The sequence below is a fragment of the Vidua macroura genome, chromosome 20 (genome assembly GCF_024509145.1).
Source record: "Vidua macroura isolate BioBank_ID:100142 chromosome 20, ASM2450914v1, whole genome shotgun sequence".
NCBI classification, from domain to species: Eukaryota; Metazoa; Chordata; class Aves; order Passeriformes; family Viduidae; genus Vidua; species Vidua macroura.
Window position 1 is genome coordinate 4,052,072 of NC_071590.1, and position 25,205 is coordinate 4,077,276.

Here is a 25,205-nt window from a genome sequence, read left to right on the forward strand (position 1 = left end):
CACCTGACCCAGATACAACCCAGGGAGGAGCATTACTGTGGGATACTGCTAAGATCTACAAGCTGCAGGTATGGCTAATGCCCAGTGACTGACTGAAAGAGGCAGCTCAGGGTCTGGTGCCAAGTGTCCAGGTTGTAGGAAGCCTCTGGCAGGCAAGGAAATGGCCTATTTCATTCTTCTGTGATCACAGTTGGCTCTTTGTTCCTGCCCCACACTCAAAGGGGCACTGGTGGAAAGCTGTTAGTGATAAAACCAGATGGGAACACCACTGAGGAGCTGCAGGATTGACATGTATGAGGATTCTTGGTGAACAAGGAAGTGAACCAGCATTCCTCAGTTTTTCTTGTAGCAAGACTTTGTATCTGGTTTGGTTCCTGCAGGCTGCTCAGTTATCACTGTAGGTTCTCCAGGGGTTTGTTATCCTGGCTGAGGGTTTGAGCTGATTTTTGCCCCAACACAGGGCATTTGCCCTGCATGCCAGGTATCACTGCATCACTGGGGGAAAAGAGAAAGCATCAAATACTAATGAATGTCTAACTAGTGTGGCCATCTTAATTCCCTTTTCCTATTTCTCCATGCTGCACCAGAGAAGATCCCTAAAACTCAGAAGTACTGTCAACTATCACTCTAAAATTCCTTCTGCTGCAATGCCTTAAAACACTTACTGGAACTAAATGATCAATAAGCGGAGCACATGAATTCTGAACTGATTAGAAATGTATTTTGGGCTTTGGTAGGCCGACGTAGGGTGGACTCCACTGTGTCTGTACCATCTGGTGCACTGCTCTTGGTGCAGTGCCATCACTGCACACAGATCAGCAACACGAGTCCCTTCAGAAGCAGCATGAGTGAATCTAAACCAAATCAGAAGCTGGTTGGGGTTTAGAGACACTGTCATACTACAGCTTCCTGCCCAGGCAAATCCCCAGATGAGATTACAATTCCCTTGATGCAAAACATAGCAGTGGTTTGAAATCTGATCCCTGTTGTTACTGTGAAATTAAACTAAATCTGATCAGGGAGCAACAACTTGCTTCCTCACAGTTCCTCAAGAGGATCAATAGTAGCACCATGAGCAGTGGGGTAATTTGCTATACACAGCTGTCATCAAGCTGTGCAAAATGAGACAGGTTGTTTCATGGTATGTCTAGAAAACTACAGTCTGTGGCCCTCCTGGGCCCAGCTCTGGATTTGCTGCTTTATCCAACACCAAAATAAATATGATGTAGAGCAACTTTTCAAAGGTCACTTCATGCTGGCGCCCAGAAAAAAATTGTGTCTGTAAAACAATACTGTGCATAAAGTCTTCAAACGTTTAACTGAAAGCTGCTCCTCAAAGCAAGCAACAACTTTGCTGTTGGACTAGCATGGAGTATTTGGCATTTCAGTTGTATCTGAGCAGGAGCGATGATGAACAACAGCAACAGCCGAGCTATGTTGTACACGTGGCTGGGAAAATGATCCCGTTATTGGTACTCGGTCACTGCCTGTCTGCTTGCAACCATTCACCCACCGGGCACCAATCCAGTGTGCAGGGGACATGCATTCAGTGCCCGGGACTGCTGGCTCTGGAAGAAAAGCAGGAACTGAAGTGGGGAGGAGCCCGCACGCCCGAGCCTGGCTGTGGCTCCTGCAGCCGCGCGGGCACCGGCCGGGCAGAACGCGCTTCCCGGGCTCGCTTCGGCGCTCCTGGGGCAGGTGAACGGAGGCGATGCACGGCTGCGTTTCTCCCGCTGCTGGCCGGTTTTTTCCAGTGTTCCCCAGCCGTGCCAGTCGCTGCCTCGCTGTTCCCCGCCAGCCCAGCGCTCCGGCCGGGATCACCGGGCGCCTCCTGCACTTGGGGAGCGCATGCCGGGGCGGCTCCAGCCGGCCGGACACCGCCTCCCGCCGGGGCTGCCGTGCCGCAAACCGGCTGCCGCTGCCGGCGGAAGGGCGGCGAGAGAGCGGGAGAAGGCGGGACAGCTCGGGGAAGGCGGGCTAACTCGAGAGAAGGCAGGGTAAGGCGGGATAACGCGGGAGAGGGCGGGATAACGCGGGAGAAGGCGGGATAACTCGGAGATAGGCGGGATAACGCGGGAGAAGGCGGGATAACGCGGGAGAAGGCGGGATAACTCGAATAGGCGGGATAACGCGGGAGAAGGCGGGATAACTCGGATAGGCGGGATAACTCGGATAGGCGGGATAACGCGGGAGAAGGCGGGATAACTCGGAGATAGGCGGGATAACTCGGATAGGCGGGATAATTGGGAGATAGGCGGGATAACGCGGAGCGACCCGGTCCGTCCCAGAGGCGCGGCCAGTGGCGGCGCTGTTGCGCTGCTCTCGCGAGACGGCCGTGCTCTGGCGCTGGGGCGGGCGGCGGCTCTCGCGAGAGCTGCGGCGCCGGAGCCAACATGGCGGAAGGTGAGGGGGGGAGCCCGGGTGAGGGGCCGGGCGGGGCCGGGGACCGCGGTGGCCGGGGGCTCCGCCGCTCCCGGGGCACTGCAGCGTGAGGCTCCCGCCGCTCTCCTGTGCGGGACGGGCTCGGCCCCGCCCGCGGCGGGTGGGGCGGGCCGCCCCCCAGGTGAGCGGGAGATGGCGGGGGCCGCGGGCGGACAGCCCCGGGCGGGGCCGGCTTGGCGCGGGCGGCTTTGCCTCCCAGGAGGGCGCTTGGGGTGGCTGTGGGCGCTGGGAGCCGGCCAGGACGTCCCGCCGACCCCAGCCCGCAGGCGGTGGGTCAGGCGGGGCTGCAGGGGGCTCATCCCGGGGCCGTCCGGGCTCATCCCGCCGTGCCCGGCCCGAGGCGCCGCGGGCGGCGGCTTTCCCCGGTGCAGGGCGGGCTGCCTGTGCTGCAGCCTCCCGGTCGCTTGTGCCGGAGTCCTTTTGTCAGGCTCAGGTGAGGTTTGCGGTGCTCCTGGAGTGCTGCTGTTTTGCTTGAAGACTGGCACTCGCACCATTCAAATTAATTTAACCTTCCGGGATTTGAAAAAAAAAAAAAAAAACCGCTTGGATTTTTACAGTTCTACTCGTTTCTGCAAGACAAGCTTCCTCTTTTTCTTGGAGGAAACGGAGTGTGCAAACGGAGCTAAAATGCTCCAAGTTACAAAGGAAATGAAGTTAGAGACATGAAAGCAGAGCCTTCAACTCTTGAAGTGCAGCTCTTGGACAGTGGTGAAGTTCTAGAACACTTGTAGAATATTGACCAAGATGGAGCAGATGCTGCTGGACTGGCATGCATCAGCTGAGAGGATGCTGTAGTCAAGCTGGTTTGATATGTCCTTAGAGGAATGCCTAACTTATTGTGTGCTGAAATACCACTGCTTCATATTTAGCTGACCAGCCTCTTGTGCTTGCTTTTAAGCCTTGGTGACCCAGTTCTGGAGGGCTTTAGATGTCCAAGTTGGCTTCAAGTAGTGAAACTTTCCCCAAAGAGACTCTCAAGGGTGTGAGGCTCTGGCTCAGAATCCTCCTTTGCAGAATTAACCTGCAGCTGATACAAGCATGCCCTATTTCAGATAATCTGTACTTCTCAGAGATTCTTCCCTGCCTTAAGTAATTCTCTGATCTTTTGGCTGAAAAAAGCCCATGGCCAATGAATGATCCTGTGTGAACTGGAATAACAAGCTGGAGCTGTCACCCATCTCATTCCTTAGGTTGTGTTGGAAGAGGGGCTCATTTTGTCCCTGCAAACGAGGTACCTACCTGCAGGCACACTTTTCTAGTTAAGAGCTACCGTTGAGTCAGCTGAAAAGTGAAAGCCTGTTAAGGAAGGGAACTTGTCAAATTGTGGTTATTAGCTCAGAAGCCAAGTGCTTTTTCTCATAAAGAAGTGTTGCCTCTGTCTAGAATAATCCTGCATCAGTTTTGTTGCAATTGCTACCTGCAGATTGAACATTTTAGTTTGTAATTTCTGGGTTCTGTACTGCTAATACCAGAGGTTTACATGCAGGCATGGGTAAGAATTGTTGGATTAATGTTTGAGTGTAAAGAAGCAGCAGCTGTAGAGCTTTGGGGTGGTAGAGATCAAAAGTATGCAAAAGTGAGGAGGAATAAGAAAGCAGTGACTTGTACATTCTTGGGGAGATAAAGGTCAGAGTGTGGAGCAGTGGAGGGGGTAAGGAAATAATTTGGTTTTCTAAAATACTTCATTCAGGTCCACTTTGTAAAGAAACAAAGTTTGTCTGTATGGCTTCTGGGAGTGCTTTTGATGGGTGGAATGGGCTGTGTGATGGGTTCCACTAGAGCCTCTCTCTAATTTTTGATATGTGCTGTCTCCTCATTGCCTTTCGCCTCCCTACTTGATTCAGCTATCTATTTGCTCCTTAGAACTTCTGTGCATTCTCCTATTAAAAAATGACAGTAGCCTTTCCTGAAATCCTCTTCAAAGTCTTTAATATGGAACATAAACTTCTGCCAGTTCATGAGTTGCTGATCAGTCTGCCAGAAAGCTGTTAACCAAAGCTGCTCTTTTTTAGCTCAGAAGAAGAGGCATCGTCCTCACTGAGGCATTGGGATTGCTGTTTAGCTAGAGGCTTACTGGTATCTGACTAAGCCTGTCCTTTCAGTGTCTTGAGGCAAGGACCATCATTAAGTGTGTGTGCCTGCAGTAATTGTGCTTTTTATTTGTTCACTCTTTAAGCGAGCAATTTATAGGAAGACTGAGCCTTTGCTCTTGTGCTGTAAATGTTGATTAACTAGACATTTAGAACACTCTTGAATGTGCATTTGAAATGTGCTGTAATATTAAATACTGTCCTCAAGTGTAGCTACTACACATGTGTGCAGGTTGTCATGTAGAATAAGAGAAACTCTTTATTTTAGAATTCTTGTAATTGGTACAGTAAGCAAATACCTATCAGCCCTTCTCACTGAGTTTGCAAGAAGCATGTGGTGTCAGACTGAAAACAAGAGTTCTCAAAGCTTTGGTTCTTTGAGGTCCTTTCACTGCTAGTAGGGATTGTCTGGGATTGCCCTGAAATCAGCAGTAACAAGCTGGATTGTTGGTCCTGCACAAAGTTTCAGCTACTGCTGTTTGAGGGTTTAAGGTAGTTCTGCATTGTATCCTAGTGATTTCAGGCTAATTTGGAGCTAGTGAGCTGACTGACAGTATTTAGCATGGTATGGATTCTTTATTCCCACCTTTGCACTCCCATGGTTTGACTGGAAGGTGCAGTATTTCTGTAAGGTGGTACATGCAATGAGCTTCACTTGGCAGCTTCTTATTCCTAGCATTTGAATTTGTATGCCATCTAAAAATCTTACTGGGTAAACAGTGGTGCTGTTCATACACTAAGTTTTGGTGCAGTTCTCAGTGTCTTTTACTCTGGGCTCCTGTCAGACTCCTGCCCTCCCTGCTCTAACGGTAGGACTTGCTTTGTGCCCCAACACTATCGTTGTGGAGAAGTGAGGAAGGAGTAATTGCTTAAGGGACATGTCCTTCTAGTTCTGGGAACACCAAAACTGCATTCATCTTCACATAGGAAGACTGACCACAGCAGGATTTCAAACCCTCCTTGAGGCTCGGTGTGGTGCTGATGGCTCAGTTCTGAAATCAGAGTATGTTTCAGTACAAAGAGAAAGTTATCCCAAAGGAGATGGTATCTCTGAAATTTTGAAGGATGAAGCTAATGAAAAGGCTTTGAAGGAAGTACCTGCCAAGCCTGTTTATGTAGTATTAACTGAAAAATAAAATGGGATATGTTGTCTTTTGTTTATCCATTTCAATAGTTGTTAAGAGAGTTATGAAGAAGCATTTGCTGCAGGGTCTGTAGAGGACAGGCTAAACAAGGTGTTCTGTCTGCAGCAGAGCCAGAGACTGATGCTCTGTCCTGGAGACCTGTGTCAGAGCAAGGCTAAGGTCAGCTGCACTGTTGAACTTCTCTACAGGAGCAGGAAGAAAACACTGATCAACAGAGCTCAGTTTCTCATTGTTTGTGCTAGTCATGTTTAGTAAATATTTTGGAAAAGTCATTGAAATATGAATTCCTGGCTAGTAGGGAGTAATCTTGTAGGAACTTTCCCACCTAAAATCACTGGTTAGCGTCCGAATGTATCCTCCCTGCCCCCTCTTATTTTTGGACTGGTTTGGGATTTGGCCTTACTTGAAAAATCAACTTAATGATAGGGGGAAGATAATGAAGCACTGTGATTCATAGCAAACATACAGTTTTTGCAACTAATCCCTAAATAAGCACTCCTAAGTTAGATTGGTTTTAAATACCTGTACAGGTGTTTCCTTCTAGCAGTGAAGTGTAGAGGTTTTTCATAGAGGTGGCCTGGGTTGATTTACCCCAGCATGTTGTGGAGTGACCAGTTAAGTGTCTTGGAAAAGTGGCTTCTGCAATAGGATGGAAATACCTGTTCAAGGATCAGATTCCCATGTGCTGTTGCTTTGCTGATCCTGAACTGAAATAGCCAATATGGACTTGACTCTGTTTGTGATGCCTTACCAGTGGAGTGCCTCCAATGGAGGAGTGTGCCAGCAGGAAGTAGTTTTATATACTTTTGACTGGCCTTTAGCATGTAGATTCTGGGGACAATCTGTTTTCCACTCTGGTCATTTTTGGGGAGTTTCTTAGCTGACAGGTTGAGGAGTTCTAAACAGGTCAGTTAAATACTCTGAGGTAGATACAGTGCTTTAGCATCTGTTCTAATGCTCACTTGTGGTTTAAGCATCAGCTGAAAAGTCAAACAGCATCTTAACTAGGCTGAAAAAAAAAGGGTAAGAACCAAAGACTTAGTCCTCTGCCCACCATAATTCCCACAGAAATGGACTCCCATAGCTTTCGGAACTTCGCAGCATTCCTGACCAAACAGAATTCAGAACTAACTTTCTAAGTTTCTTTTATCACTGTGTTATGATTTTTCAATGTGTTCATGAAGATGATACGAAATAGAAGGTTTAATACTGGGGGGTGAGATGCTCAGGTATTTGGAAGTGGAGAGAGTCTCTTTGGAGTGTTGTAGTTAAACAACGTGCGCAGTCTGAGGGTGAAGTTACCTTCAGATGTCAAACAGAGGTGTGCATATCTCAAGCTTGTAGTAACACTGTGTGCCTTGCAGAGGAGGTGGCCAAGCTGGAAAAGCACCTGATGCTCCTCCGCCAGGAGTATGTGAAGCTGCAGAAGAAACTTGTTGATACAGAAAGGAGGTGCAACCTTCTGGCTGTCGAGGCCAACCAGGACAATGCCAGCGACACCTTCATCAGTCGGCTTCTCGCCATTGTAGCTGAACTCTACCAGCAGGAGCAGTACAGGTAAGGAATTCCCCTCTGGGAAAGGGGAATTACAGGAACCTTTGGTTTTATTGACTGCACTAAGTCCTGGTCTTAGACAAGGAAAATTCTTTGCTGCCAGTTATGAATAGAGTCCCGAGTTGCAGTTGTAGATGGAAGAGCATGCTAAGGTTGTGGCATACTGAATCCAGTTCTTGAATTGAGAGCTCTAAGCAGAAGTTTGTCTCTCAGACAAGTTCAGAGAACGCTAACCACGATCACTGTCAGCAGCAAAGCTCACTTTGAAGAGAAGTTTTGAACTGAACCATGCTTAGTTGATAGATTAATTGCACAATGTGTCTGGAAAAACTGTTCCTTTCTTGAAAGGCTTAGTCCTAAAACATTTGCAGTTCTGTATTCCTGTTGTGTGTGAGGATGCCTGAATAATTTTGCTTGTCTGGTTGTATTGATGATATATGTAACTTAGTGATACACTGCATTTTTGAATCTCAGCACAGAATTATGGTTAATAGTTTCTTTTCCATAGGCACACTAAGGATCCCTTCCATATTCTAGATCCCTAAGCTGATTAAGTTCTGAGACTACTATGATATTTATCAATTTAATTGCTGTTACTGAAAGCAATGCCAGCATAGTAAAGGAGTTTAGTCATGTAAGGGAAAATCTATTTTAGTTAAAATTTCCTTGCACCAGCATCTCTTCATGAGTCTCCCTGAGAAAAGGCTCTGTGCTTGCAAGAACTTACTGTAGCCTGGTGGGTAAAAGATTTGTCAGGTAGTATATGTCAGAAGAAGTGGAGCACTTTATTTCTGTTCAGCTTCTTAGCCTTAAAGGCATTGAATAGTTGTCTAAAAGGGCCTTCATATCACAGAATGAAAAAGGTAGCAGGTCCCATTGCAGGTTTCCTTAAGTAACATCTCTGTGTTGTGCTGTAGTTTATAGCAGTGCTTTGATTTGGAAAATAGTCTGGAAAGCACACCTACACAGAACATTTGCAAGACATGGGATTTCAGAATGAGCAGGGCAAATGGATAAGCTGGTATAAAGGGTCAGGATGAAATGGGTGTTCTTGACAGCCGGTCTCCTGGGAACTGGGGATTCTGCCTTGCACTCAGACTACTGTCAAGCAGCATTGTTCTCTTGCTGGTCTTGCCTCAAAGCATTGGTGCTCAGCTGACAGTATTAGTATGGACACTGTGACATAAATATTTAACTTCAAGATTGTTGGCTTTTCCTAACTTCTACAATAATTCTCTTGCTGTTTATTCTGAAATGGTTTAAAAAAACAAACCCAACCACGCACTTGAAATATGAATGATTCATTGCATTTCTCCCTAGAAAAATACAACTGTCATTTGACAACATGTTCTACTGAACCAATTGTGTTTTAATGTCTCAAACAACTTGAACCTGAATGTGGATACCCGGACATAGATACTGTGGAGATGCTGAATCTAGACATACCTACGTGCAGGAGAAGTCTGCGTAATACATGTTTGTGCTTTTTTCTCCTCTCAGTGACCTGAAGATAAAGGTTGGGGACAAGCACATCCGTGCTCACAAATTTGTCTTGGCGGCACGCAGCGATACGTGGAGTCTTGCCAACCTTGCCTCAACAGAGGAGCTGGATCTGTCAGGTCAGTCACTGCTGAGTAATGTGATGCCTCAGTTGTCTTTAGGGTGACTTGTGAAAGGGCCTGTTGGGAGAAGGTTACTTAAATGCCTCTCAGTCTCCTGCTGTCCACTAAAAGTGGTGCTTAATCTGTTGATGACTGAGCTCTCTCTCTGAAGAGTGGTAGTGAGCTTGTGAACTGGGTGCTAGTGGTAGTTAAATCAATAACCTGCCTTCTTTCTCTTTAACAAACAGGGGTTGAGATTGGTGGCCTGTTTGTCTTTTCTAGAGTCAACTAAACATAATGAAAAACAAATCTATATGGAGGAGCTTGACTTCTTCCTTTTTGAGGAAGGACAGGGCTTTTTGAGGTAGTGTGCATAATTTCTCTGAAGCGTGTCATGGAAATACCTTGCTGCTTGTTAACATAGTGTGTGTGGGAAGTGAATGCAAGCACTGATGTATTATTGAAATTGTTTGCTTTGGCACTTTAATACCTTTGTAAAACAGGTGAGGAAGAGAAGTTTTCTAAAAGACCATCTTCTACATGAGTGTTTTGTTCTGTTGTAGCTGTTTCTTGCATGTACTTACACTGGGCAGTGCTTCTGCAGCTTGAACCTCTCAAAAGGCTTTTCTGTACTTAACAGTGTAGGAGAACCTTATAGAATTAATTTATGAGCAATAAAACCAGGTATGAAGTTAAGCAGGCTTGCTGACTGGCATGTTGAATATTAAGCATTGGCTTCACATTCTGCACTTAATCTTATAGTGAATTCCAAGTGCAGACAATCTGGAAAGTAGCAAGTCACAGCAAGCTGGTTTTATGGGACAGCATGGGCTTCCTTGCAACACGATTGGTGGATCTTTCTGCAGCCACAAGAAAACAGATGCCAAGGACTTTTGAAACTGCGTGCTGTGCTAACAAAAATTATTACTAAAATGCTCTTATGTTAATTGTAGTGTTGTTGCAAGTGGCAGTCCAAAGCATTTTTATCTCCACATCTAAGCTAGTCTGAGAATCTCAAATGTAACTGCAGTCTTACATGTTTAACAATGCAAACACTGCTTAAATACATGCTAGTAAATGATACTTTCCACTGTAAAATTGCATTATTGATTTTTTAAAAAAATTGATAAATGACACAAGGATTAGCTTATGAAGTAGCTGGAGCAAGATACAAGCTGTTCCCTGCAGATTGTTTTCTTAAGGGGTTCTCTTAAGAATTTGCAAGCTAGGATTGCCTGAATCTTATCTTCAGAATGCAGGCAGCATTTGAGATTGAGTGCTTTTAGAGTTCTTGTAATCTGTAGAATTTTCTAACCTTTAAAAGAGTAGAAAGAGATGAACACATGTTCTGTTATTGAGAGGGAGAAAATGCTCTCTTACCTCTGCCAAGGCAGAGCTGATAGTACATCTCAAGTAGGTTTTCTGATTGCTTTGAGTTTGGCAAAAAATACTTGTCTTCCTAAAACCTTGTGATTCCTTAGAGGCAGTCTGCATGCCAAGTACTTCTACTACTCTGCAGATAATCTGGGCCAACCCTCCATCTAAAGGAGATGTTTTAGAATGGGTATTTTGGTGTCTTTAAGGTTTTTAATTCAAAATGTTTTTTAAAAGAACAAAACAGCTCAATGGACTAAGGTTAATTTTTTAAATGAATGGTATTTCTATTGTAGTTGATCTGATCTTCTGAAGTTTTTCTTATCCACATCCTTGTAAGATGGATTGTCATTTTAATTGTGAGTGAGTGACAATGATCCTTGGCCACTGGGCTTGTGTAGTGTCCCATGGTGTGATTTTCTGTTTTTCCCACTGTGTAAAAACATCAGTTTGTGATCAGTCTTGTAAAGACCTGAAATCTAACCAGCTTCTTAAACTGGCTTTTTTTGCACTTCCCCTAGAAATGGCTACCAGCAGTTTGAAGTGCTTTGTAATTATTACCTGAGTGTAACAGGGTTTAAGTACCTTTGTTGGAATGCAGCAGTTCATAACATATGGCTGTTAATTAAAAAGGGGCTTTGTTCTTGTCAGGTGTGGATGTGCATTAGGCCATATGTGAGGGACCAAGGACTTTATAAGGGCCCCTAAATATGCAACATTGGTGGAGCAGATAGATGTTACAGGGCTCCCTGCATTCTGCACAGTGTCACAGTGTAAGAAGGTTTTCCTTCTTGGTGCCAGCACTGTTACTCCTTTCAACTTCTCACCAATTTTACCAATTTTGACATTTTGAACAAAGTACAGTTTCAAAACAAAACTATTTCTTTTTATGATAGCTGTGACTTTAAGAAGTCAAAGGAATAGCAACTACTAGGATAGGTGATTGTTTTTAAGTATTTTATTAATGCTGTTGCTCCCCGTACCAGATGCTGACCCAGAGGTAACCATGGCAATGCTGCGGTGGATCTACACAGATGAACTTGAGCTAAGAGAAGATGATATCTTCTTGACAGAGCTCATGAAATTAGCTAATAAATTTCAGCTCCAGCTGCTTAGGGAAAGGTGAGTCTTGGTAAATATACTTGAACTCTTAAACCTTGTTTGAGCAGAAATAAGATGATAGCTGCTGGCAATAGGATAAAATTATGCTTTTTCCAAGTCTTGAGCTTTTAATAATACAGCATGTCATTTAGTTTATCAGGGGAAATGAAGCATTGCTCTAGACTTAAACTGTAGGAGACTTCTCATAGGTTTTATGTTTACTCTTCAGTTCTTCTCCCAACCAAACTAATAACCCTAATCTGGTGTTGAGAGGAGATCAATAGGATGGTATCAGGTTCAGGAGAGTTGTGAGAAGGGAATTGTTAGAGAATGCTAGGAAGAATCCATGGCAATTAGTTTGCAGTGTTAAAGTGGCACAGGTGAAATGTTTGTAACTTCTGTGTATCTTGTGCAACCTTTCTTCAGACATAAGGTTAATGTAACAGTACGATGCTTTCCCATTCTGAGACTATGATTACACTGGCACTAGGGGTTAGATTGTTATCTTGAACTCTTTAGAGTCTTCTAAACCATTTAGAGTTAGTGAGAAGCCTGAATGTACAAATTGAAATCTCATCAAGTTTTGTACAACTTCAAAGCCTTCAATTTAGTCAAAGTACCCTTTGATAGAACAATCCTGTGCCCAAGGGATGTCTGTAGCAGTACATGACATTCATAAGCTGTGGTTTGTATTACTTCCATGTGAAGCAACTAAATTGCTGTCAAGTGTTCTGACCAGAGAAGTTGAAATCTGTAAGGCCAAGGCTAAAACTGCTTCAAGCCTTGTACCAGCCTGAAAGCTGCCCTAATGTTGTACTGTGAACTTAGCAATTGTCTGGTAACAGTAGTCCAGTGACAGGTCCATGTGTAGGATGCCATTCATAATTATGAGATGCTTTTGTAGGTATAGAATCACTGAATAATGGCATTGTTTAGGCTGGAGAAGACCACTAAGGTAGAGTGGCCAACAGCCCAGCACTACCAAGTCCATCATTAACCATATCCCCAGGTGCCACATCTACACATCTGTTAAATCCCTGCAGGGATGGTGACTCCACCCCTGCCCTAGGCAGCCTGTGCCAGTGCCTGACTACCCTATCAGTGGGGACATTTTTCCTACTATCCAACCTCAAGAGCCCCTACTTGTGATCACTGTAGTACATCTTCCCTACTTCATAGCAGTGAATGAACTGCACTTTGTGCCCTTGGGAGAACTGGGATGGATCTCTAGTTGCAGACTCCTGCAGTGTGGGGTTATCGTGGGACCTTGGCTAGGTGGATTCTGATAGAAGTCTGCTCTTAGGGGAGGTGTCTTCTAGGGCTGCTGATGGAGGTATGTTTATGCAGTTCAGCCTTTAGTAAAGCAAGTCCATGCCATATTCTACCAGCATCTATGAAAAAGTGTGTTAGGACTCTGTTACAGCATGGAAGAGTAATTAAGTAAGGCTTTTTGATTACTGACTACTGGCTTTTCTGTTTTGACAGATGTGAAAAAGGAGTGATGTCACTCGTTAATGTCAGGAACTGCATCCGTTTCTATCAGACTGCCGAGGAGCTCAGTGCCAGCACGCTCCTCAACTACTGTGCTGAGATCATTGCTAGCCACTGGGTGAGTCCTGGCACAAGGAAGCAAGATGAGAAATGTTTGCACATTATAGAAACTCAGTGGTAGAATTTTGCTTACCTTACCACACTGGCTAACCTCTGTTAGTTGGTCAATTGTCTTGAGAATGTCTTGGTGGGGGGAGTCACTTCTACCCAAAAACTTGTTCTGTTCATTGGAAATACTTCACTGTACAAAGTGTCTTAGTTTCCTAAACATGAGCAAGATAGAAGGGACTGTCTCCTAATAAACAAGAGGGTTGTTTATCAAATCTGACCTCCAAAGTGTTTAGATGTTCATCTATAGTTGGTCTCTGTCTATACAGACCACAAATCCCAGGCCTGCTTTTACTTCTAAAAATAGTTCATGGAAGCCAGGGCAGTTTATCTTCTGTAATGGAGAGGGAGGCAGCCAGTCTTGCAACCAACTTGGAAGTTTCACTTGCTCTGATCTCTTATTTTGAAGAATGTTTGATTAACTGAGTAGCGAGTTAGCCTTTAAAATAAGACTCGTCAACAGTAGACTTGAGGGGGGCTTTAGGTTATTCTAAATCTAAAATGCATACTTTAAATGTGGAGGTTTCATTCCTTGGCTAATTCTAAGGCAGAGGGAAGTGTTTTGATATGTTAATACATAAAAAAGATTATTATATGTGAACCTGTGGGTCAGCAGTTTTAAATCTTGACTTTCTTCTTGATTCCTAACTTTTGATGCTTACCTCTGCCTGGAAATGAAGTTGCTTCTGTTTAGTCAAATGAGCACTAGCTCAGACCTAAGATCTTTATATTTCTAAGCTTCTGTTTACTTTTATTCATAATTTTATAAATCAGTCTTCAGTAGTTGTAGGACTTTTTGTCAGTGTTAAGATGAAGTTAGTAGAGGATTATTTTAAAGACTAGATGTTAATCCACCATAGTAGCATTAAAATGCTACTTTTCCATGTCTGTAGACAAAAAGGCATAAAAATTTCACTAACTCATCTTGAAACTAAAATGAAAGATTTAAAACTTCCTGATTGTTTCTTCCTAATCTTAAAAGACTATCTGGGATTGTTCTTGCCAAAATGTTACCAAAATTGAACTTTTAACTGAGCTTGTTTTGTGAACTTCAGAATTACATTGTGCAATGCTTTGTCCATAAATAAAACAGGAGTGTTGCTGACCCTTCTCTTTTTTAATTGCTCCTAGGATGACTTGCGTAAAGAAGACTTCAGCAGCATGAGTGCTCAGCTATTGTATAAAATGTTCAAGTCAAAGACAGAATATCCCTTGCATAAGGCCATTAAAGTTGAGAGAGAAGATGTAGTCTTTTTGTATCTTATTGAAATGGATTCTCAGGTATAGTGAGACTGACTTCTATCTTCTATCTAGAATTTGATGTTTCAAATAATTAGTTCCTAAGTACCAGTCTGAACCTTGTTAGTGATTTTTGTCACTAATTCTTATTTGCATGTTTAGCATTGCCACAGCTACTTCTGTGTCTGTAATGGAGATGAATCTAGCAGTAGCTACATGAGGACATAATTTAGAAGTGATTCATAATGCTTAAAACATCTTGCATGCAACAGAATATATCTAATAAAATCCATTACCTGATATTGCTATGCCCATTTAAAGCTGGGTGGTTATAATAGACAACTTTCCTGCTTCATGATAGTTCAGTAAAAATAATTTCCTTGAACAGCTTTTCTGTTGAAAACTGTAGTAACAGGTGGCTGTTCTGCTTGGATTAGAACTCCAAACAAATAGCAAATAAATTGTCCCCCAACAAAGGGGAGGGAATAATTATTCAAATACTTTTAATGTCAGTTGGCTGTGTTTGTGTTGTAGCTTCCTGGGAAGCTCAATGAATTGGATCACAATGGAGATCTTGCTCTGGATCTAGCCCTGGCCCAAAGATTGGAGAGTATTGCAACTACACTGGTCAACTACAAGGCTGACGTAGACAGGGCAGACAAGAGAGGCTGGAGTCTGCTCCATAAAGCTATCCAGAGAGGTAAGTAGATGGGATATGAAGCTTTGTTAACTTCCAGTTGTTCCCAGTGTGGAATACATATTTCAAGGTCTGTTACTGTGTCATGTTGTAGCTGATGTTGCAGTTAGAAAATTGTAGTGAAGTATGAACTTTGTCCTGTTTTCTTTTTCTTGGTTGTTTTTTAGACATAAAAGCAATCAGACCATTTGAGATCTGAGAGCCAATCTGCTGGCTGGGGAAACTTATGCTGTGTGATATCCAGGTGCAGTCTAGTATTACATTGCCTGCTAAAAGAAGAAATACAGGGAGACACTGGGAATATTCTAGTTTGACAGTATTCTTTCTCACAAATAGTTGAATTGAGCAGCACAACATAAGGGTCACAAAGATGAAGTCTTTTCCTAGACTTGGGTTGAATGCAGCATATGCTTCTTTGAGATATGGTTAACAGTAAGGGTCTTCTCTACTGCACAGCAGTTTCAGAAGAGGAAAATCTGACTGAAAGATGAGTAGCAAGTGGAGGTACCTCTGTCCAGCCTAAATATTTTCAAAGCTCCAGTGCAGTTATCAGACTGGAGTCTGGTACAACTACATGATTATATTGAGCTGTTCTCCACCTTAGAGTGGAAAATGCATCTTAGAGAATTGGAGCACAGGAGGTTCTGGTTGCCATGGCCACAGTACTCTGAAGCCTTTGGATCAGCAGCATCTTGGCCTGTGGTCAAAGTGTGGTAAAAATCTGCAGCAAACACCTTGTGCTGCTCGTTATTTCTGCAATGTCTTTGGCAGCTCTGTTCCAGAAAGTTTATTTCTAGCACCAAACTGTCTTGGACCCCTAGAAGTAAAGGAAGAAGTTGGGAGCTGTATTTTAAGCTCACAAAATTTGAATTAATCTCCTGCATGTCTAAACAGGGTAATACTGGCGTCTGATCCTGTGAGTGAGACTTCAGCTGCAGGAGTAGGAGACATTGTAGGCATAGGTCAGTGAGTGATGGCTGCAGCCCTATAAAACACTGGATTTTCAGCAGGCTGCTCTACATTCTTAATACTGGCATTTGTCTCTAGTTCTAATGTCTGCTTTCAGTCTGAGCTAGAGCTCTAAGAATGAACGCTTGCTTTTCAGTAACCACAGCTTCAGTGAATTAATCCCAGTTAACAATCACATGTTCTGGAAATGGAGCTAAAGCTAATTGTCTGCATTTGCCACATTATCCTTACTACTTATGATCACTGAAAAGTGGGGGAGTGTCTGATATGGAAATCAGAAAATGGGACTTCTGTTTTTGTTGGCAGATATAATCCAGCAATATAGATTGAAACACTGTTCTTTGTTCTCCAGTCTTGCATTCAGGCCAAGCAAAATGTGGATGTGTCTCTGCAAAGTAGCCTCTGAAGCTAGAAGGGCAGCTAGTATTTTCCTGAAGTTATTCTTTGCATTGTTATTTCAAGTTCAAGGTTTCATCTGTTGAAGTGGGTCTAGGTTTGGACTCCTGAGAAGCTCTCAAGAAGTTCTTGGGAATGCTGTGCATGGTGGGTCTGCACTGCTAAAGTCCTTACCCTGTATATATACAAAGGCCTGAATTTCCAAGAGCAAAGGCAGTGTTATTACCTGTTTATGTAGTAAGACTCAACAGACTGACTTGAACTGGAAACTTTTGACTAGTGCCTTGCAATAGTACCTTTTGTTCAAAAAATACTTGTATGTTTAGTATCACAGTTTGTCCAATGTTTTATTAAAGCAACAATGGATTTATCTTGATAGAGGAATGAGCAAAGTCAGTATCTCTATAACAATAAGCTGGTGTGAGAACTTGAGTCACAGGTAACCTGTGGGCAAAACACTTTTTCCAAGGGCTTGTTGCGAAATATTTTAATCCTGACTCTGCTGTGAAGCATTGTTGAAGTTGCCTGTTGCTGAGGCATTCTAGGAGCAGATACTTGTGTTGGAATGAATGTATGGTACAGAGTGAAGTCATGTGTACCCATCTTCTGGAGTATAAAATATATAGGCTACATATATCCATTAATAACCTTGTTTTGTTTCACAAAAGGAGATAAATTTGCTGCAAACTTTCTCATTAAAAATGGTGCCCGTGTGAATGCTGCTACACTGGGAGAGCAGGAGACTCCTCTGCACCTCGTGGCATCCTACAGCCCCAAGAAGCACTCGCCAGATGTCATGGCAGAGATGGCACAGATTGCACAGTCCCTCCTGCAGGCAGGAGCCAATCCAAACATGCAAGACAACAAAGGCAGGTAAATACTGAGGGAAGTAAAGTGCTCCCAGTGTAACAGACAATGCTGTGGTGATCAGATGCAACCTCCTAAGAACTTGTTGAGGTCTTTCAGCAAAGTACAGCTGATGCTGGAAGCAGGAATTCATTTAACCAATTTGAGACCTGTTGGTAGCACTTGAAGTAGAAAGCTGTGCAGGCTGAATGGTACCCTGTCATGGCCAATTAAACATAGCCCAGCTACAGAAAGCTGGGGTGAGTTGGTAGTGTTAGAACACATGGCAAGCAGTTAAATTGCCTTTATTGAATCACTGAATGGTAAAAGCTAACTAAGATGACAAATAGTATACCTGAAGCTGTCAGGGAAACCAAAATGTTCTCCAAAAATGCCAGTTTTTGCTGTGTGTTTATCTGAAGTGTAGGGCCTGTAAGCTTTCTCACAGGCTAGGTTAGGCTGGCAAGCAAGTTCATAAAATAATATAGAAGACATGGAATGTATCAGCTGCACAGTTCTGACAGGTGAAGCTATTGTGGTTCTTCCTTTAAAGTTACTTCTTACATTAATGAGTTCCTTACTACCAAATTAATTGGAGTCATGTTCACTAAAAGTTTATATTTCTCTTTCTTTTAAGAAGTGCTTGTGCCCTTCTCCTTTAAGCACAAATGAAAGCCTGTAGTTCTCTAGGGGCATGTTGGTGACTGGGGCCAAAGTCTGAAGTGTCTCACTTATTCCTGCTGTAACTGTTCTTTGCTCCAATTACAGGACCCCGTTACATGTGTCCATTGTGGTCAGGAATGAGCCCGTGTTCAGTCAGCTCCTGCAGTGCAAGCAGTAAGTCTCACATGAATGTAAAATGCACTAAGGTTACCTTGTACAGTGAAGATGTGAAAACTGGCTTAACAACTCTTCTGTGCCTTTTTGCCTTATAATAAGATTAGTAATGACTTGGGATGCAAAAGTGTAAAGTGTAAAGGCTTTGCATAAGTGAAGATGCTAAAACCATATCAGAAGCCATGTAAGTTTTTGCCCTGCTGTAAAGAAGCAGCGAACTGCATCTGTGTATTTTTCAAAGAGGCTGAAATAATTCCAGAGGTGAAGGTTGATTTGTAGTGGAGCTAAAAGGAGTAATAACACTCTCGAAATATCTCAATACATTCTTGAGTTCAGTTTGGGTTCTGACTAGAGGTGACTTCTTAGGGTGGTGAAGCAGAAGACTTCATTTGCCTCAGTTTCATTGCAGCTGAATTTGCAGTTCTTATACATGGCTTACTCAAGGGAATTTGCCTCTTTGTTACACTTAGTGGGAGTCCAAATCTACCAGGGATTCTACACTTCCCTAGGAGCAATGAGTTTGAATCTAGTAGTCACTAAAAGGTGCTGTGCTTGTTGCAGAGTATTCACAAATTCTCTGAAGTAAGTGGAGCTACAGTAGGCTTCTTGGCAAGCAAAAGTTATCAGAGATGTATGAGATGAACTAGTACAGCTGTTCAGACACTTGGAACTTCAGCTGAGTTGGGGACCCACTTTTTAAGGTATAAATTGGGGGACACTAATTTTTATTTTTAGACTAGACTTGGAGCTGAAGGATCATGAAGGAAGCACAGCTCTGTGGCTTGCAGTCCAGTACATCACTGTATCGTCTGATCAGTCTGTGAACCCTTTTGAGGATGCCCCTGTTGTGAATGGAACCTCATTTGATGAGAACAGTTTTGCAGCAAGGTTGATCCAGCGAGGCAGCAATACAGATGCTCCAGACACAGTAACAGGTAAACCAGAGGTTTGTATTTCATTGTAGGCAGAAGGCTTGTGTGTTAATTGCTTAATGCTGACTGCACTTGGAAGAGCTGCATGAGGTTTCAGCAGCAATTGCTCCATAATGAATGCTAGGTGGTAGTTGCTTTACCCAGAGCTGGTGCATTGACAAGCTGAAATGGACTTTCAGGAAATGACAGAAAATCTGGACTCAGTGCCAGGTTCTAATACCCTTTTTACAATTTCAAGATGTGTAATCACTAAATGGAGTGCATGTGACAGTTGGAAGGGGGCTACTAGTAATCTTAGTACCAAGGGTTTTCCTGCTGACTTCAAAGTGTAATGTAAGGTAGTGGGGAAGGTGTTAGCACACTTGTTAGTATCAGAGTGTGGTTGGAATAACAGCGTTCTTGGTTTTTCTTTAGGAAACTGCTTGCTTCAGAGAGCAGCTGGTGCAGGAAATGAGGCAGCTTCTCTCTTCCTAGCAACTCATGGAGCAAAAGTCAACCACCAAAACAAATGGGTAAAAGCAGAAACTTAGTCTGAAAGTTTCCTTGCTTCTCTTCAAAAATAAAATAGCAGAGATCTCTTATAGCTAAAGCATAGCTTAAAGCGAGTTGGAGCACTTTGTGAACCTTTGCATATATTCAGGTATTTACTAGTGACCACTTGCATTCTTGTGGCACTGTTTTTGCAGAATCACCAGTTGCTAACATTCTTTTAGCACTTAGCTCAGTGCCTGGTGTAATAAAATCCTTAGTAAAAGCTAACTTAAGTAGTTTGGAACTCCTAAGGAGCTTCAGCTACTAGGAGTGAAACTCTTCACACTAGCTCTTGTAGTTTTAATAGTTTAAAAGCTGCTTCTCTTCATGTCCCAAGCTGTTAACCCAGCACCTTGTTTATTAAAGGGAGAAACCCCACTGCACACAGCCTGCAGGCATGGCCTAGCAAACCTGACAGCAGAATTGCTGCAGCAAGGAGCCAATCCCAACATCCAGACAGCAGAAGCAGTGCTTGGGCAGAAGGATGCACCTGCTCCACCATCAGCAGAGAACGTTCATCTGCAAACTCCCCTTCACATGGCTATTGCTTACAATCACCCAGATGTGGTGTCAGTCATCCTAGAACAAAAAGGTAGGTGTCCAGACTGTTGATGCTGCAGTGAATTGCTATGTCAGGATGGCATCCAAGCTGTTTTGACAAACTACTAAGAAAGCATATCTTCCTGTAAACAGTGTTTAAGTATAGCAATTAACAAGACTGGCTAACTAGTCTTAAACTCAAATCTTGTTAAAACAAGAAAATTATTTTGTCTGTTTGTAAATTCTCCACTGTAGATAATGGACTTGAACAGTTAGTCTTGGGTTCTGTTACAACTGAGATAGCTTCAAAGCATTTTGTTCAGGCGAATGCTGGAGTCAATTTTGGATAAAGGCATTTTTCTGTGGTGAGACTTCTGCCTCCCTCAACTCCTTAGTAAGAGGACTTCATACAGAGCAATGCTGGTATTATAGTAGAGTTGAGACTTGAGTGCAGATGAGTTCATTAAATGCTACTAGTCAGCTTCTTTCTAGCAGCAGGAAGGGAATTTGACAGGTGAAGCAGGGTCAATTTTCTTCTTCTACCATAAGTGGGATTTAGAAGGAAGTTGGTAAACTGGGGTAAATATTGCCCATCCCAGGTATATAAAAACAGGTTAAGCCTCTTAGCTAGAAAATTGATTTTTTTCTTGGTATATATATTAAGACCAGTCAGTAGGGGCAATATGGTGTGAATCCTAGGCGGTGTCACATCAGGGAAGCTGAAGGTACTTTGCTCAGATCTTACAAACTGACTGCTAAAGGACCAGCCTAGCACAAAATGTGACATTGCTGCTGCAGCTTTCAGTGTGTGACTGCAGGTCAAGTACAAGAATTCCCTAATTCCTTATGCTTTCTTGTAGCTAATGCTCTTCACGCTACCAACAACTTGCAAATTATTCCTGACTTTAGTCTAAAAGACTCGAGAGACCAGACTGTGCTGGGATTGGCTCTTTGGACAGGTATGTGCCTTCAGGATGGGAAGCTATGATGTGAACAAGATTTTCTTAAAGATAAAACAGCTGGTGTGTGTTCATGTTCTGGCTTGTGCTGCTGGGGAGGAGTTGTCAAGGAGAGCTTTAGATGGTTCTTCATATTTTAAAATTAGTGTTCACATATGACTTAGTGAAAGATTTCTAGTCCTACAGCTTCTGCCCAGAACTGTACTTGCACTTTAGTGGAATTCTTCCTCTGTGAACTCCCTGGTAGTTTTCATATCAGATGAAAACTAATAATCATATTGTCTGTGCACGTTAACTTTGTTCTATTAGTCTCAGTGTGTCTGTTTATAGAACTGAAGGTAAAATACTAATGAGCTTGATCTGTTCAGGCATGCACACAATAGCAGCTCAGCTGCTTGGATCTGGGGCATCCATCAATGATACCATGTCAGACGGACAGACTCTCCTACACATGGCAATCCAGAGACAGGACAGTAAGAGTGCCCTCTTCCTGCTGGAACATCAGGCAGATATAAATGTCAGGTAAGATCCTAACTGATACAACTCTCACCTGTATATGTATCTAGGAGCAGGTGGTGATTGCCTTTGTCTAACAGCTTGAGATTTGTTTCAGATTGTGGTTTACACCTGTGTTTGGCACTGGTTTGTGGCACTAGTTATGGCTGAGGGATTACATTTGTTAACTTGAACCTAGGTATGGCTCCATTCATTAGTACCTCCTCTTGAGGCTGCAGAAGGAGGTGCCACTTAATTCTAGGTAAAACAGCTTCCTCTCTAGTAGACTAAAGTCCTAGACACACTGAACTTCTATTGTCTCATCCATTTGCCAGCTTGTTAGAACTGCATGTTTGCTACCATCTAAAATAATTAGATACAGATGCAGCAACAGGAGTCTGATAATCTTGCCTCCTCAGTATCTCCTAGACAACTTACATTAGACTTAACAGAACATTTGTCTGCTTACGTGACTGACAGGCTATCTGTTAAATTTGGCAAAGCTGTACTGTAATGAATGTCATGAGTACAAACTGCCTAATGCTGCTGTTCTATTCTAACTTCAAGTTTTTAACAGTTGGTATTTGACTGTTGCTTGAATTGTTGCCACGTTGGAGACAAAGTTGTTTGCTTCTGTGGCAGCAGGCTGGCTCAGAAGGAACTCTGTTCAAATAATGGCTGCACTGAAGGAATTGAATGTTTCTGAGCTAAGAACACAAATTTGTTTTTCCAACTGTAGAAATCAATCATTTGGTTAAAGGGGAAGGGGAGAAGAAGGATAGACTAGAAAGCTGTGATGAAATACGTGGTGTGTTTGTGATGGTCTTACCACAGCAAAAATACATAGGGGTTAATTTTTGGCTTTGCCAATAAAGTGCTGTCACTGAACTTTATAATGCGTCTGTAACACTTGGAAGTGTCCCTGCTGCAGGACCCAGGATGGACAGACAGCCCTACAGCTGGCCATCCAAAACCAGCTCCCACTCGTGGTGGATGCCATTTGTACCAGGGGAGCGGACATGTCTGTGCCGGATGAGAAGGGAAATCCTCCCTTATGGCTCGCCTTGGAAAACAACCTGGAAGACATTGCATCAACTCTGGTAAAACTGTCAGTTGGCTTTAGTCTCAGTTCCATTCATCTTGCTAGCAGCAAAAGGCTTCATCAGCAAAAGCAAACTCAATGCATGAAGAGAACAGACTAGTCCAATATTACTAATTTCTGGAGGTCATTTCTTCACCAGAAATTCCTCTTTACTGCAGGAATCTTATAAATACTATAGTCTGCATAACCAAATGTCTTGTAGCCACTTAAATAAAAATATATATTCTACTGTCTGGATTCTTGATTTGGAAGAAGTAAGGATCTGCTTAGATCAGTCTGTAGCATACACAACTTGTGTAATGATCAGCTTTCTGAATAAAACTGAATACTCATTTAGTGTATGTGCTGCTTTTTATTGCATCTTAAAACTGAGCCAAGAAGGCCTTTAAAGGCTTACATTTACTTTAAAGACTGTTTACTTTCAGGCATGGGTGATACAGCAGGAGATTTCCTACAAGACATAAGTAGACCTCCTTGTGTCTTTTTCATAAGGAAGTTACTTGAAAGCTTTGTCCAATTGTCTGCTAGAGACAGCTATTTAAAAACTCTGCTAGTGACATGAGAAATATGTTTTGTAAATGTTCTTGACTGTTCTGGTCAACACTCTTTTTTATGGAGTCAACACTCTTAACTACACATCTTTAAACCTTGTCAATAGTTTGTCAAGTGGAGTAGAACAAGTCTTAAGTGCCACATTGCTCAAGTATGTAGTTCTTTAGTTAAAGAATACAAATATTAGCAATACAGTTCCTGGGAAAAACTCTCTCTGTTCAGCTGAATGTCTAAGAAAGCAGGTAAATGGGCCAGACCTTCAAAGGCAACGTCTGCTGATGCTGCTTGATTTACTGTAGGTGCTTGTCATTGCTGAAAGTGAGGTAACTACTCCAACCTGCTTTAGATCTGTCTATCAAAGTATATGGACAAATATTTGAATTGTTAATAAATACCACCTAATTAAGGATTATACAGTAAACTTATAATGTATTGATCTGGAAGACTTTAGAGTAGCTTCCTGAAATTCAGGGACTGTCACAAGAATAGACAAGGAAGGCATCTCAAGTTTTACCTCGAGGGGATGACGTTCCAGAAACATTGGTCAGGGGCTATAGTAGGAGCCTGTTGGAAAAAAAAACCTTCATTGTGTCATTTGGCTTCTCTTTCCAGGTTAGGCATGGCTGTGATGCAACGTGTTGGGGGTCAGGACCAAGTGGCTGCTCTCAAACCCTTCTCCACAGAGCTATTGATGAGAACAGTGAACAGATTGCTTGCTTCCTTATCCGCAGGTCAGACCCCTTCCAAAATACAAACCTTCTAACATGCAGGTAGGGCTGTCCCTGGCATAAATTAATTGAGTGCTATCTTAAGTCAGTAACAACTATGTGCTTCCTTAGGCTTTTGCTGGATGGGTGACACTTAGGGAATTCTGACCAATCCTAAAGACACATTCTGTTACCTATAATAGCATCATGTTCTTGATGACAAGAGTCAAACCAAAACCAGGAACTTGTGATTTTGTAGAATGTGTCAGCAGTTGCTGTGTCAGCTCTTATAATCTTTTCTGTGACCTTTATTGAAGTTTAAATCTGGATTAAACATAATAAATTGACTGCACTGTGTTTGTTGTAGTGGGTGTGATGTGAATAGTCCCAGAAAGCCAGGCCCGAATGGAGAAGGAGAAGAGGAAGCCCATGATGGACAGACTCCCCTACACTTGGCAGCCTGCTGGGGTCTGGAGGAGGTGATCCAGTGCCTTCTGGAGTTTGGTGCCAATGTCAATGCTCAGGTATGTGGACAAATCATGCACAGTTTTTAAAAGTAAAATCTTTTCCTCCAACATACTGAAAACAAACTTTCACCTGTGTATTTTGCATGATAGAGAAAAGAAAATCTTGCCCTTAGAGATGAGTCAGTGCAATGACTGGATGCAGCTCTGCTTTCTCTCCTGTCCCTTTTTCCACACCTGGTGCTTCTCTGCCCTTATGGTGGTTAATTCAGGAAGCTATGCTGAAGGAAAATGATACAGAAAACTTACTGCAATGTTAGTTTTCTCAGGTAACAGTGGGATACAGTGTATCCTGTCCCTAGTGTGAATTAAAGGCAGGAGCACAGCTCCAATTAATTATTAACCAGCTACAGTGTAAAACTCCAGTATACTCTGCTTTGTTAGTAGGTTTGGGAAATGTCTTCTGTTATTGAGTAAACTGAGGTGATGTAAGTATGAGTTGCACTTCATTTTTGATTACACAGTAATCCTTAAACAGAAGCGTTATAAATAACAACAAAAGAAATGAATGGATAACATTTTTCGGTCCTGATGCTGTTGAAAGTGACATTAAAATGAATCACAGAGCACAGTCACAAAGCAGCCTTGGCTGTAAACTGCTGCTTGATGCAAACAAATGTTTAAACACCTCAGCTGACTTTGCTATTAAATTTGAATGCTAATCTTTGCCCCCCAGAATGACTGACTAAATGGGAGATGTTATGGTGAGCTATTTAAAAGGCTGTATTGCACAGGATTGAAGTCAGGCTGTTGGGAGAAACAAATCTCAATTTGCTTTTCTTACACTGTGGGTTTGAGCTTGCCCTGCAGCTGTTTGGTGTCCTTGCTGAAGGATGCTGGGTAGGTCACAGGACTAAACTACTAAGTTTCCTTGACCCTCCAGATTTAGAGAAGGATTTATGTACTACTGAGT

At 42.8% G+C, this 25,205-nt stretch overlaps 1 protein-coding gene across 3 annotated transcripts in view; it reads left to right on the forward strand.

Annotated features, from left to right (window-relative positions):
* Positions 1-2,383: 2,383 nt before the first annotated feature.
* Positions 2,384-25,205, forward strand: part of ANKFY1 (ankyrin repeat and FYVE domain containing 1) — a 32,060-nt gene continuing 9,238 nt past the window's right edge. For 2 of the 3 annotated variants that reach the window (XR_008440109.1, XM_053995259.1), the window contains exons 1-17: positions 2,384-2,403; positions 7,042-7,234; positions 8,732-8,850; positions 11,193-11,328; positions 12,793-12,916; positions 14,098-14,247; positions 14,740-14,905; positions 16,936-17,140; positions 17,882-17,950; positions 18,686-18,885; positions 19,297-19,394; positions 19,780-20,005; positions 20,814-20,912; positions 21,281-21,434; positions 22,339-22,507; positions 23,674-23,792; positions 24,136-24,292. Coding sequence is in view for 2 of the 3 variants with exons in the window: in XM_053995259.1 (XP_053851234.1) it covers positions 2,394-2,403; positions 7,042-7,234; positions 8,732-8,850; positions 11,193-11,328; positions 12,793-12,916; positions 14,098-14,247; positions 14,740-14,905; positions 16,936-17,140; positions 17,882-17,950; positions 18,686-18,885; positions 19,297-19,394; positions 19,780-20,005; positions 20,814-20,912; positions 21,281-21,434; positions 22,339-22,507; positions 23,674-23,792; positions 24,136-24,292 (2,394 nt within the window). In the remaining variant the exon portion in view is untranslated. Of the gene's footprint in view, positions 2,404-7,041; positions 7,235-8,731; positions 8,851-9,155; positions 9,197-11,192; positions 11,329-12,792; positions 12,917-14,097; positions 14,248-14,739; positions 14,906-16,935; positions 17,141-17,881; positions 17,951-18,685; positions 18,886-19,296; positions 19,395-19,779; positions 20,006-20,813; positions 20,913-21,280; positions 21,435-22,338; positions 22,508-23,673; positions 23,793-24,135; positions 24,293-25,205 lie in introns of those variants that run through there. The other variant, XM_053995260.1, reaches the window with a different exon arrangement.